The sequence below is a fragment of the Apis cerana genome, linkage group LG10, assembly GCF_029169275.1.
Source record: "Apis cerana isolate GH-2021 linkage group LG10, AcerK_1.0, whole genome shotgun sequence".
NCBI classification, from domain to species: domain Eukaryota; kingdom Metazoa; phylum Arthropoda; class Insecta; order Hymenoptera; family Apidae; genus Apis; species Apis cerana.
Window position 1 is genome coordinate 8,257,494 of NC_083861.1, and position 13,219 is coordinate 8,270,712.

A 13,219-nucleotide genomic window follows, 5' to 3' on the forward strand; every position below is an offset into this window, starting at 1 on the left:
CGTTACACCAATAGAATTTTAACACGAACATAGATATATTTATGTACGTGTATTGAATTTCAGTTTCTATTTCTCTATAGATCGAATACTTTATTATTTTAAAAATGAGAGAAAAATTTATTTATTTCTCATTTATGATTTCATTCGTAATATTTTTGCTTTGGACAAGTCCTGTGAAAGGTATATTAATATATTTATTTTTATGAAACATCAAAATTATATATAGTAGTGTATACGTTTTGAAATATCATTAATTTTTTTTTTTTTTGATTAAATTATTAAATTATCATATTTCAAAAATTTTATAAAATTTTCATTTGAAAAAGATTTCATTATTATAGAATATAAATCATTAATCATTTAGTTAACCTATTTTCATTTAAAATAATTAAAAAATTGAATTTATATTTTAAAGCTAATCATTTTAATAAATGTTATTTTAATATATGTTTCTAAAAATTCATAATTCTAAAAATTTATATAATTTAATTGTATATTTTTAAGGAAATTTTATTTTTAATTTAATTTAATTAAATAAGAAAGTATATATGTACACAGCTAAAGGAACACAACATGTGACATGCGGTTCTACATTAAAATTAATGAATGTAAATTATAAAGTAAGATTACATTCTCATGATATAAAATATGGAAGTGGTAGTGGTCAACAATCTGTAACAGGGACTTCAGCTAAAGAAGATGGAAATTCTTATTGGCTCGTAAAAGCAGGAACAAAGAAACAATGTACCAGAGGGTATATATTTAATTATTTCAATATATTTTTAAATAATAATTATAATATACAATAATTATAGAATACCAATTAAATGTGGAGATATTATAAGATTAGAACATATAGCAACAAAAAAAAATCTACATTCCCATCGTGTCAGTTCACCACTTAGTGGTAAACAAGAAATATCTGCTTATGGAGATAATAAAGGGGAAGGTGATAATGGTGATAATTGGCTTTTAATATGTCAGACTGAATTTTGGAGAAGAGATGAATCAATTATGTTGAAACATGTAGATACAGATACGTGAGTTATATTTTTATATTATTATGTAAAAAAAATTTCTTAAATATTAAAAAATTCTATTATTTTATAGATATTTAGCAGTAAGTGGAAGAGTTTATGGTAATCCCATTACTGGACAAACTGAAGTGGTAGGCGAATATTCCTCTAATTCTCCTCACATTGAATGGATGACAACAGAAGGAGTATTTATTCATCCTAATGATTTTAAAGCTCAACATCATATTCATACAGAATTATAAAATAAATTTTTTAATATAATATAAAATTTTTTCTTGATAATAATAATGACAATTATAACAAATGAATTAAAAGTTATATAAATATTTTATTAATTTATTTTTTTTTCATTATCTTCAAATCAATGTCTAATGTTTTATATTTTTGTAAAAAAAAATTTTTAATTGTATATTATTAAAAAATTATTATTATTTTCTAGGCCAAATAAAATGTTTTTTGTTATTTTTGTTATAATCTTCATTATATGTGTGAATCTCGTAATGGAAAATATTATAATATTATATTTATAAAAATTTATGAAGAGTTATGCAGTGATTTATGATTCATACAGAAGTATAAATATGTAAATGTATTAGATGTATATGATATTTATTATAATATAATTTACATAATTGAAAAATGTATTTTACTGTATATACATTTTTTATGTGAAAAGTGCATAAATATATTTTTTTATTTGTCTTAATAAATTTCTTCATTTAGTTATATTTATTATTATTATTAATTATTATTATATTATTATTATTTATAGTAATTTTAACTATTGTCATTTGTTTTTATTACATTATATTTGCTTTAACTCATATTTCCCATTAAGATCTCTAGTTCCTATGAGACCATTATATGGAAAAATAATATTTGATAGACCATAACTTCCAAAAATTTCTTTCAAAGTTTGTTTTTCTGATATATTTGCATATCTTTGTTTACCTGTCATACAACTATGTAATTTCCATGTTGCATATACCAAACAAATACACAAAATAGAAACTAATATATCAAACATTGTAACAAGCAATATATAAGTATTTTCTCTAGAATGTAATAATTTGATAAGAGCAATAGGAAAACAGAAATTCAAAAATATATTAAAAGAATCTGTATCTGTTCTTATTACACGATTAATATTTTCATATAAATATGGTCCAAGAGTACATAATGAATATATACATGTTAATGATGTATAAAAACAAAATAAAATGAAATTACCTATATTTTGTCTTAATATACAAGCACCCAAGAAAAAACAATGATGATCACGAAAATGAAAACACTTTTTACAAAAAATGCAATGTTGTGTTGGTTTGCATGTATAATTAATACATTTTTCACAATACCAATATTTATGTTCAGCATTATTTTCTGCTTTATTGTATATTAATAATTTTTTTCCTACTATTTTAATTTCCATAATTGTTGCATTATGACTTATAGCATATATTGAATACCAATTTAAATATACTTGAATACAAAAAAATACGAAAACTGGAGTAAGTTTTTCATTAATATATGTTGTTAAAATAATAACAATTATACTATATAATAATGCAATGAATGGACAAATTTTTACAATAATTTGTGGAAATCCTTTCATATTTTTTGTTGTATCTTTTATAGTATCTTTTAAGTTTAAATTTTAATTTTAGTATATGATTAAGATAAAATACAAAGTATTTTCTTTACTGTTTTTAGAATAAATCCATTATAATTGTATCAATATAATTTTTCCTTTTCCTGTAAAATGTATAGGAAAAGTAAAGAAAAATATTACGATTTTCCTATCTATTTTTTTAATTACTTTTTAAATCTTAGTAGTGAAATGAAACAAAATTTTTAATATTTATTAAAAAAATATCACAAATTAGAAAAAGATGTATAATTATAGAATTCAATATAAATTGATTTATTTGCTAAAAAAAGAAATATGTATATATGATGTATATATATATATGTTTATGTATATGTATATTATATATACATTTATATATATACATATATATAAATATCTGCAGAAAGAAAAAATAACTAAATTGCATATATTGTATTTTCGAATCGTAATTTATTATTTGTAATTCTTTGATTTTAATTGTGTATAACCTCTTCTCATCGTAAATATTTTATCTAGAAAGATTACCTGTTTTTTCTTTCTTTTAAATAAAGAATATTATAATGATGATGTAATATATTTAATGTTAATACAATTTGATTTTTTTTATACGTTCATAAAATACATTTAATACTTAAATGAATATTGATTTTAAAAACTGTAGAAACTAATACTCAAGAAATATTATATTAATTACTTTATAAGATAAAAATGATTGAAGATGAAATAATTAAATTCTTGATTAAGTTTTTTGAGATTATAAGTATAATAAAAAAAAGAAAAATTTTTATTACATATTTTTTACAAATAAAAATTGATTGATATTGATATTAATATTTTAGATAATATATACGAGATTAATAAATAACAAATTTTTACAAAAACTTTTATTTTTTATTTATATATTTGCTTTACATGAAATTTAATTTGAAAAGACAACATATTTAATATGTAAAATAATAAAATTTTTGTGTAAATAAAATTAAATTATAAAAATTCTTTTGAATGAAATAGGTAATTTCAAAAATAAAAATTTAATGAAAATTTCGTAATATATTTAATGACTAAAATGTTTTTTTTTATATTACATATTAAAAAGATTTCTTTATATTTTTTTGTACAGTTTTATATATTTAAAAATTTTATATTTTATATTTTTATTATGCTCAAACTTTGTACATTTTTTTTTCAAGGAGAAATTGTCTTTAAATTTTAATTTTTTTCATTGTTTATAAATATATATTGAATTGCTTATATTGAGTAAGTACATACATTTTTATTTTACAAAATTATTTTTCTCTTTTCAATTTTTTTTATTTTCATTATAAAAAAAATTCGTAACTCTTTTTTAAACTATAAAATATAGAAAATATTATCAATAAATGATATTAATATATAAAAAAAATTTTTAAACATATTAATGAATATTTACACTTAATTTACATTGCCGATTCTATAATTTTTCTTCTATTATATATACATTCAATGTTTCCTATTTACATGTGAAATACTTGTGCATCATTAATTTATGTTTATTCATTTTTTCTATGTTTTTAAAAATCAAAAGTAGCTAAATATGTATGACAGTTATTATATATACTATCACACATTCTATACTTGCTGTATACTTTTATACATTTGTATACATTTTCATATTTATAATCTATACTTTTGCTTCCTACAAACAATTCATCCTATACTTGTAAAGCTACATGAATATAAAATAATTTTTACAAGTTATCAAAATACAATTTTTATAAGTTATCAAAATAATATATATGTTATAGTCAAATACTTGTACAGCTAAAATTTTAAATCTTTGAATAATATGTTGATAGCTATTTAAATACGTGACCTTTTTTTGTTACTTTCTTATAATAATGATGTATTTACAGTTTCACGAAAGTTCACCAATGGGTGCATGTTGTAACCATAAATCATGTATAAAATTATACAAATCATCACTAACAGCAACCTGTATAAATTATTATAATTTTCAATTTTAACGAAATATTTTATAATTCAAAGTATTAAAACTCACTTTATATGGTGTAGGATTCAGATTTCTCTTGTGATCATTTCTAAGTGTTCTTAAAGATTCTTGGACTTTATTTCGTATTTCTTGTAATGTAAGTAAAGGTTGGCATAATTTACCATTTTTCCAATAAACCTAAGTATTTATAGAAAAATGTTATAAATTATAATTATAAAAATTTATATTTTATTAATTTACCTTATGTAGTGGCTCCACTCGCGTTGGAATAACATAAGCTCTTTTTGACTCTTGAAAAGGATGTCTACAAAGAACTTTATGTTTTACTTGTGGTATTTCTTCTGTTGATCTTTGTAAAAGATCGATTAAAGCACATCCATCTGCTCCATATAATCTAAATGCAACTTTTTTACCAGGTATTGATATTTTACTAACATCATGACTGATTTTTATTCTAGGTTGATCATTAATTTCAACCATTTTATAAACGCAACCTAATGCTGGTTGTCTTTGACATGTTACCAAATGCGTTCCAATCCCAAAACAATCAATCTTATGATTCTATAAAATTAATATTTTTTATAAAAATAAAAATATTTATGATAAATTGAAATTGTATTTTTTCATATTGTATTTATCTACCTGTTCATTTAAACTTAGAATGGTCTCTTCATTGATGTCATTTGATGCACAGATTGTTAATTTCCCAAACCAAGGGATATTATATTTAATACCAATTCTTTCAAACAAATCTCTGGCGAAATTACTTTGATATGCTAAATCGCCACTGTCGAGTCTTATACCAATTGCTTTATAACCCAAATCATTTAAAGCTAGTGCCACTGCACAAAAGTTTAGAAGACCACTCCTAAGTATAAAATTTACTTATAAATTATACATATAAATTATCATTGTAATACAATAGAAAAAATATTATCAATTATGCATGCATTAATATTATCATAGATTCTGAAACATAATATATATTTGTGTTTATTTTATATAAACACAAAACATATAAAATTATTGTAAAAATCTTTTATATAAAATTAAAATTTACTACGACGTAAATATGAGATATATATTAAAAATATATGTATATGTATATATATTAAAATTTTTATACGAGGTAAATATGAGATATATATTACATGCAAGTGATTGATATTAATTATGATACAATAAAAAATCAAATAATCTATTAATAGATTTTATTAATATTTATAATAGTTTATATTCTATTAATTTTTTATAATTTACATTTATATATATCTAAATTTTTACAATTAAAATTATCTTATTATTAATAAAATGCGAATCGGTTAATGGTTATTTTTTATATGGCTGAATTGGGAAGGGTGCTATATAAGGTCGTACATAATACAAAATTCATCAAATTTTTTACAAAATGACTCACGATTTAAAATTTTTTATTATTATTTTATGAGAAAAAATAAAAAAAAATCTATAAATTTGCCCGCTTTACAGAATGATATTTTTTTTTATAAATTAATAAAATTAATATTAGAATACTATACTTGAAATATGAAATATATGTTATTTTATACTTTCAATTCAAAATTATTAATATAAATAATAATATGTAATAAATTTAAAGTCTAACAAAATAAAGATTAATAAAAATTCTATTAATATATATTATTTATGAATATAATTATTTGGATTTGATAAAATATGATAAAAAAATGATAAAATATGATGATTTATTCTGCAAAGCAGACAAAATAAATAATATCGTACCTCACATAGAGCTCACCCAATTCGCCTTGACTTAAAAAGCCATTCTTGTGATGTGAAGTTGATTCTGATATAACCGGATCATTTCTGACACCATTTTGGGCATGTTTATTGGACCCATTTATTAGATGTTTATTCTTTACATTTAGGCTGACTATATATGCTTGTCTCTTGGCCGAAGATTCGATGCTATAAACACACTCTTGTTAGGCTATAGTGTGTATATATGCCTGCTTTGTGAATTTTTCATTAAAATTACACATTCATTTATATACATATCAAATGCAATTAATCATAATTTTAATTGAAAATAAAATTAATGATAAATTTCTAATATATTTTTAATATTTTACAATATATTTTATAAAATTTATCACTTAACAAAGTTTTAAAATTTTTTCAATTATCTTAGGAATACAGAAATAAATAATAGATTTTCTTTATATTTATATTTAGTTCTATATATTTTTACTATGTATTTCTTTCATTACTTCACATCATGCATACTAAAAAAACACAAATTGTAAATTTAAATTAAATATTGTAAGCTTATAATTAATAATAAGTTCTATAAATAAATTAATATTAACTAAAAAGTGAAATTAAAAATGCAAAAAACATTAATAATGCTAATATATAAAAATCATACATCTATAAATAAAATTCTGAATATTTATATGTAAATAATTAAATATAAATAAAAATATTAACAAAATATATATATATGTATATATGACATTAAAATATATCTACTTCTACATATAAAATACAAAAAAAAGTATCAAATATACTTAAGAAAAAGCAAAATAAAAAAAAATAATTAATAATAAGCAAAATATCCTACCTTTCCACATCATATGTGTCTACAAGAGCAAGAAATCGTTGTGGAAAAGCAATAGCATAACTAATTAAAGCAGCTAATTCTCCATTAGAAGCCTCAGAAACTAGTGCTCCTATATCAGCTGCAATAGAATTTCGATGCTTGTAGGCTAATTCTAAAAGATCATAAACTTTTCCTGTTTCTTTATGTGCCAAACTCTGAAAAGATTATAAAATATTAAAGCGAAATAAAACTTTACTCAATTGAAATAAAATAAAAATATTAACTTACTTTTTCTCGTAAATCATCCAAAGTAATAAAAGATGTTATATATGAATGTGCATGTGTTCCACCTACAGGAATATTATAAAGTTTTCCTGCTAAAACATTACTTGTACCATCAAAACCACCTAAAAAATAAATAATTTTTTTAAATATATTTAAAATTAAAAAATTTTTTTTATTATAATTAATATAAACTAAAAAAAGAGAACTTTTATATATTTATTTATTATTTATTATTTATTATTTATTACTTTATTTACTTCAATTTTATTATACCTAAAAATGTGTATTTCAATATGATTTTTTCTAAAATTATGAAACATAACTATATATATATATATATATATATATATATATATATATATATATATATACAAATATGTCTAAACTATTTTAAATTAGTTATTAAGGTGGTACAAACTATTATCAAATGATGCTTTATTGATTTTGATAAGAAATTGTAAAATGAAATGATGTTGAAGAAGAAATAATATTTGTTGATATAATGAAAAATATAATAAAAATAATATGATGTATTAAATTAATGCATAATATGTTAAATGAGACTTAAAAAAATATAGAATGAAATTGAGATTTAAGAAAAAAAATAAAAAGAAAATAAAAATACACAAAATATTTACCAATATAGCTATATTTAGAAGCGCTTAAACCACCATCAGGACCCTGAGCTCTTCGAAGACCAAATTCTAGCAATGTTATATTTTTCCCAGCAGCCATGCGAAATCTGGCTGCATTAGTTGCCATTAAACTCGCATAGTTAACTAATGTTAACAATGTTGTTTCCAAAAGTTGTACCATTATTAATGGACCTTCTACTCTTAGTAATGGTATTCTGCATAACATATCAATTTGTATTGAGGTTTTAACTTATTAAGATTTCGTGTTTCATCAAATATGTAATGTTGATAAGCATTCGAACATTAACTCTAACTGCTGTCTTAAGAGCAAGAAAAAGTTTCCTAAATGATGACAATGATGATGATGATTAACATAACTGAATATTATCTGCATGATACATGCAATTTCTAAACAATTTGTACTAACCTTGGAAAAACAACTGAACCTTCTTCTACAGCATATATTGTTACATCTTTTGGTGTTAAGTCTTTCAAATATTCAAAAAATCTTTCATCAATTGATGATGGCATTGTTGATTTTAAATATTTAATATCTGTATAATTTAATATTTTAATTGAAATTTTAAAGTATAAAAAATTTTTTACATTTATGAATTTAAATTATTTGACTAATATAATATTTCAAAATAAATACATACCACTTGAAGAATAATGAAATTTTTCTAAAAATTTAATACATTCTTCTAAACCAGCAAAAATTGTAAATTCTCCTTGAAAAGGATTTTTACGAAAGAATAAATCAAATACAGCATAATCATTCATCTTTTCACTTTTCCAATAAGCATATGCCATTGTAATTTGGTATAAATCTAAAATTATAAAATCAATGTAAATATATATTATTTCATATATTATTTATATATAAATGATGTTTTAATAAATTTATATAATTATAGATTATTTCAAATGTACAATAATGTACATATATAATAAATAAACATTAATTACAAGTTTATTGAAATTATTAATTTTTTAGAATATAATATAATATAATTTTATGCAAAATAATTCTATTTAGAAATAGTATTTTTAAAAATTAAAATTATTATATTAATATTAAGTAAAGAATATAGAAAAATAAAGATTAAATTTTAACTTATTAAATAAAATATAATAAAAATTAAAAAATTTTCCTATAAATCATTGTATACAATTCATGTAGATTATATTTTACAATACCACGTGTTACATCATTACTTATACGTAACATCTATTGAGTAAATAATAAAATAATGTGACCGCGCGTATTTTGAGGTTATTTTCTTCATTGTTTTTACAATGATATGGATTGTAAAGAAATTCACATTGTAAATACCTGTTAAGAGTGGTTGTACAACACAATTTTGACGCTTATTTTGACACCATAATTTATTCTCGTTATCTGACATTTTTTTTTAAATTTTCGCAGTCTGACTTAAAATATTGTAATTGAAAAAAAAAAGAAAAGATAATTATAGGATAGTTTTTCCCTCAATAATACTGAGTGCTCACTGAACGACAATCGGTCAAGCGTTGTTACCGACGAACTAACATATTTCGACAGTGAACTTCGTATTATACACTCTGTATATTCTCAGAATCGATAAGAACGTTTGAAGGACGTTACGAACGACGCAACTTGTATTTCGCCATTTCCACCAATAGAAAAAGCTCTTCTTAAGAAATTACTAGGTATTGGATTGTCACGTTAGTTTAAGCACATAAACACATAGAAAACGTTATAAATTTATTCTGCGCCATGATTGAATCTTTTCTGTTTTTTTCCTTCATCCTCTCTTCACTGTATGCATTACAATCAATTTGTTTAAAGATTAAAACGAAGGAAGATTATCTTAGAGGAAGAACAAGTAAAAATGAAACATCATTTATGAAAGACTTTAATTGAATTTAAAAATATCATATCTATGTCATGATTATTAATTAATAAATAGCTATTAAAGATATGTAATATTATAGGATAAATTGTAAGCGTATTTGCCCAGTCTGACTTAACCGCTTTTCAATACTACTGAATACTACTAAAGTCAATGCAGGCATACCGAGATATAGAACTTATTAAATATTAAATTAATATTTTATTTATATTTCTTAAATCATTTTTAAATTCGTTATATTTTCGCTAATATAATATTCTTATAGATATAAAAAATACCAAATTATATAATTAAGAAGTATATAACATTTTTATTTAATAATAATACTATGTAATAGCAACGGAAATGACTGTATTATCATTATTAGTAATAATCATACATTATTACATTAATTATCAATTAATTACTTATTTTTATTTTTTATTTTTCATTTCATAAATCTTTGTCATTATAATTCATTTTAAAAATATTCTCTCATTTAAAAGAGAATAAGTATATGTTGATTAACATCAATTCAACTATTAATTCATAAGTTTGAATTATTTTGACTTCTATTTGCTAGATAAGATTATAAAACTAATTGCATCGTTTTTAGAGGTAAAAGAAAGAAGATACAATTATCTTTTTTCTTTTTATGATTTTTATTATCAATTTGTTCTTTTTGCACTATCTTATTTCAAAGATAAAATCGTATTACTATATCACGGAAAGTAATTATAGAACGAGACTCATGGCAATTGGGGAATCCTTCGATTAAACACATATCGTTAGGGGCAACATGTTCGTATACAATGACCTTGTTGTAATTGTACAGCATTGCAGTTCATTCTTTGATAGAAAACTTTTTTTTTTAAATATCGAAAATTAATATATAAATTTGAAATGTTTTGATTGTACATAATATTATGATATACATATTATGATATAATTCAAATTTTTTTTTTCGTATCCCTTAATTTAGATTAGATTAGATATTTATTAGATCAACATAGTTAATGCAATATCATATTTATCATTTATTTTTTTAATACTAATTTTCTTAAATTAAATTCATAAACTGTTTCCCAATATTAATCAAATAAATATTTATAAAATAACAAATATTAAATGAATATATTTTTTCAAATGTATTATGATCTATTTTATTTAAAACAAATTTTTTTCAATAGAAATCATGTTAAATAATTATTGATTAATTTTTTTACAAAAATTTTACAAAAATTGTGATCTATAAATTAAATTTTCATAATTATTAACATAATGTTAATTGTTAATTTATTATATAAATTTATTATATTCTATCGATTTGAATAATTTCGACATACATAATAAACATTATAATAAAATGATAAATGATATTATGATAAATGGCGCAATTACAAAAAAAAAATTTTGTAATATTTTTATTTAAAATTATTTAGTTATATAAATAATTTTATAATATTAACAATTTTTTATTACATATAAATATTTATGTAGAATCGAAGAAGCAGAAAACTTTTACAATGAGTTGTATACTTATAATCAGAGTTATTCATTTTTTCTATCTTGATTTAGAAATGAAAATAATAAACAAATTTAAAGTAAACAACTTTACTTAACTCATGTCAACACGATTTGCATAAGATAGCTATTCTAATTATTGTTATTAATATAAATTGTTATTAATATAAATTAGTATAAATTTTATTGATACTAATTCTAATTATTCTTTTTCTATTATTGTGTACATTTTATATTTACATTTTTTTTATTATTTCAATCTTCGAAATAATTTCCTATTCAAATTGAAATATAATTGAAATAATTAATAATTTTTTTTCAAATAATTTATATTTAAAATTGAAACCAAACTCTAGACTTTTGGTATAATTAAAACGAATTTGAAAAAAAAATTAATAACAATATTATTATATATATTATATATATATTCTTTTTGTTATATTAATTATATTATTATATTATTTGTTATATTATATTATATTATATTTATGTTATATTTGTTATATTAATTATATTATTTGTGTATTATATGTTGTAACTCTTTTTGTCATTTCATATATGTGTATATATATTTGTATCAAATTGACAAATTCAAACTATATTTGATAGCCATATAAATACGTATTATGAAATTATACGTTAATCTGAAAAATATCTGAAAAATATAAAACACCAATTAATTGAAGATTCCTGAGATAATTTCAAATAATATTTTTCTTTATAAAAATTTTTGTTACAGCTTTGTTGACAAATTAATCAAGCCACGACGATAGTATTTAGTAATCCCGCTAATTGAGCATGAATAAGTTCAAATAAAGTGTCAAAAAATATACATATATAATATTTTTTATATGTTTAAATATAACAAATATTTTTTCAAAAAATTATATTAAATTATGTTTTATTTAAGAATAATGAAAAAACAATGAAAAAATAATTATTATTCGTATAGGATTTTTTCCATCCTTTATTATTCTTTTTTATTCTTATTTATCATTCTTCTCTTCCTGTCTTCCTTTATCATCTCTTTCTCTCCCCTTTTTATTATTTTCTTCTTCCTTTTTATTATTTTTTCTTTTTTTTTACTTTTTATTATCTTCCGATTCTTCTTTTTTATTATTCTCTTTTGTTTTTCTTTTTTATGTTTCTCTTCTTTCTTTCTTTTATCATCTTTATTATTTATTTTATTATTTTTCTATTCTTCCCTTCTTTATTTTCTTTCTCCCATCTCCCATTTATTATTCTCTTCTTTCTCTTCTTCTTTTTCCCTCTTATATATAGTTGCCTCTTCTATTGTATATATTCCGGAATATTCTTATGATAACATAGTTATTTTTCTGAAATAAGTGATATCTCTAGACAGTATGATTAATGATTGTTAATCATATGCAACAATCTTTTGTTATCATGAACTACTACAGAAACAAATAGATATAAATGCAAATCATTTAATATCTAAATTAATCTAAAGCTTTTAAAAATAAAGTAAAAATAAAATAATGTAGGTATAGAATGTAAAAATTAATGATATCGTTTTAATTTTCGTAATAATTAATTTTATATAAATTTTTTTTTTTTCGTTATAATTGCAAAGCTTTAATTTATTCAGGAAAAAAAATATTATATTTAAAATATTATATTTTTATATTAAAAGTATTATATT

The 13,219-nt window shown here is 20.1% G+C and overlaps 3 protein-coding genes across 5 annotated transcripts; 1 reads left to right on the top strand and 2 right to left on the bottom strand.

Moving 5' to 3' along the window:
- Positions 1-17: 17 nt before the first annotated feature.
- Positions 18-1,747, top strand: LOC107999204 (stromal cell-derived factor 2-like protein 1). The gene is made up of 4 exons (XM_017058900.3): positions 18-180; positions 559-754; positions 816-1,040; positions 1,111-1,747. Exons 1-4 carry the CDS (start codon positions 105-107, stop codon positions 1,277-1,279), a joined length of 666 nt encoding a protein of 221 aa, XP_016914389.1. The 5' UTR covers positions 18-104; the 3' UTR covers positions 1,280-1,747.
- Positions 758-2,815, bottom strand: LOC133666761 (palmitoyltransferase ZDHHC22-like). Its single transcript, XM_062080067.1, has one exon. It carries the CDS (start codon positions 2,650-2,652, stop codon positions 1,843-1,845), a length of 810 nt encoding a protein of 269 aa, XP_061936051.1. The 5' UTR covers positions 2,653-2,815; the 3' UTR covers positions 758-1,842.
- Positions 2,816-3,536: 721 nt separating this feature from the next.
- On the bottom strand, positions 3,537-12,799 carry LOC107999203 (nicotinate phosphoribosyltransferase). Of its 3 annotated transcripts, XM_062080061.1 has the most exons (11): positions 9,495-12,799; positions 8,818-8,988; positions 8,586-8,712; positions 8,162-8,373; positions 7,527-7,645; positions 7,260-7,453; positions 6,419-6,604; positions 5,300-5,525; positions 4,898-5,218; positions 4,706-4,834; positions 3,537-4,639 (listed from the first exon to the last, which is right to left on the bottom strand). In XM_062080061.1, the coding sequence occupies exons 1-11, from the start codon at positions 9,565-9,567 to the stop codon at positions 4,562-4,564; spliced, it is 1,836 nt and encodes a 611-aa protein (XP_061936045.1). In that variant the 5' UTR covers positions 9,568-12,799; the 3' UTR covers positions 3,537-4,561. The 3 variants fall into 3 exon arrangements, with proteins under 3 accessions (XP_061936045.1, XP_061936046.1, XP_061936047.1); XM_062080062.1 differs by lacking the exon at positions 6,419-6,604; XM_062080063.1 differs by lacking the exons at positions 8,818-8,988; positions 9,495-12,799 and having other exon boundaries at positions 8,162-8,500.
- Positions 12,800-13,219: the final 420 nt, after the last annotated feature.

Coding starts and splice junctions, on each gene's coding strand:
- LOC107999204 (XM_017058900.3), top strand. CDS start 105: ATGAGAGAAAAATTTATTTATTTCTCATTTATGATTTCATTCGTAATA. Junction 181..558: donor TTGGACAAGTCCTGTGAAAG/GTATATTAATAT, acceptor ATATGTACACAG/CTAAAGGAACACAACATGTG. Junction 755..815: donor AAGAAACAATGTACCAGAGG/GTATATATTTAA, acceptor CAATAATTATAG/AATACCAATTAAATGTGGAG.
- LOC107999203 (XM_062080061.1), bottom strand. CDS start 9,567: ATGTCAGATAACGAGAATAAATTATGGTGTCAAAATAAGCGTCAAAAT. Junction 7,454..7,526: donor TGGATGATTTACGAGAAAAA/GTAAGTTAATAT, acceptor TAATCTTTTCAG/AGTTTGGCACATAAAGAAAC. Junction 5,526..6,418: donor TTGGGTGAGCTCTATGTGAG/GTACGATATTAT, acceptor TTTTATACTTAG/GAGTGGTCTTCTAAACTTTT.
- LOC133666761 (XM_062080067.1), bottom strand. CDS start 2,652: ATGAAAGGATTTCCACAAATTATTGTAAAAATTTGTCCATTCATTGCA.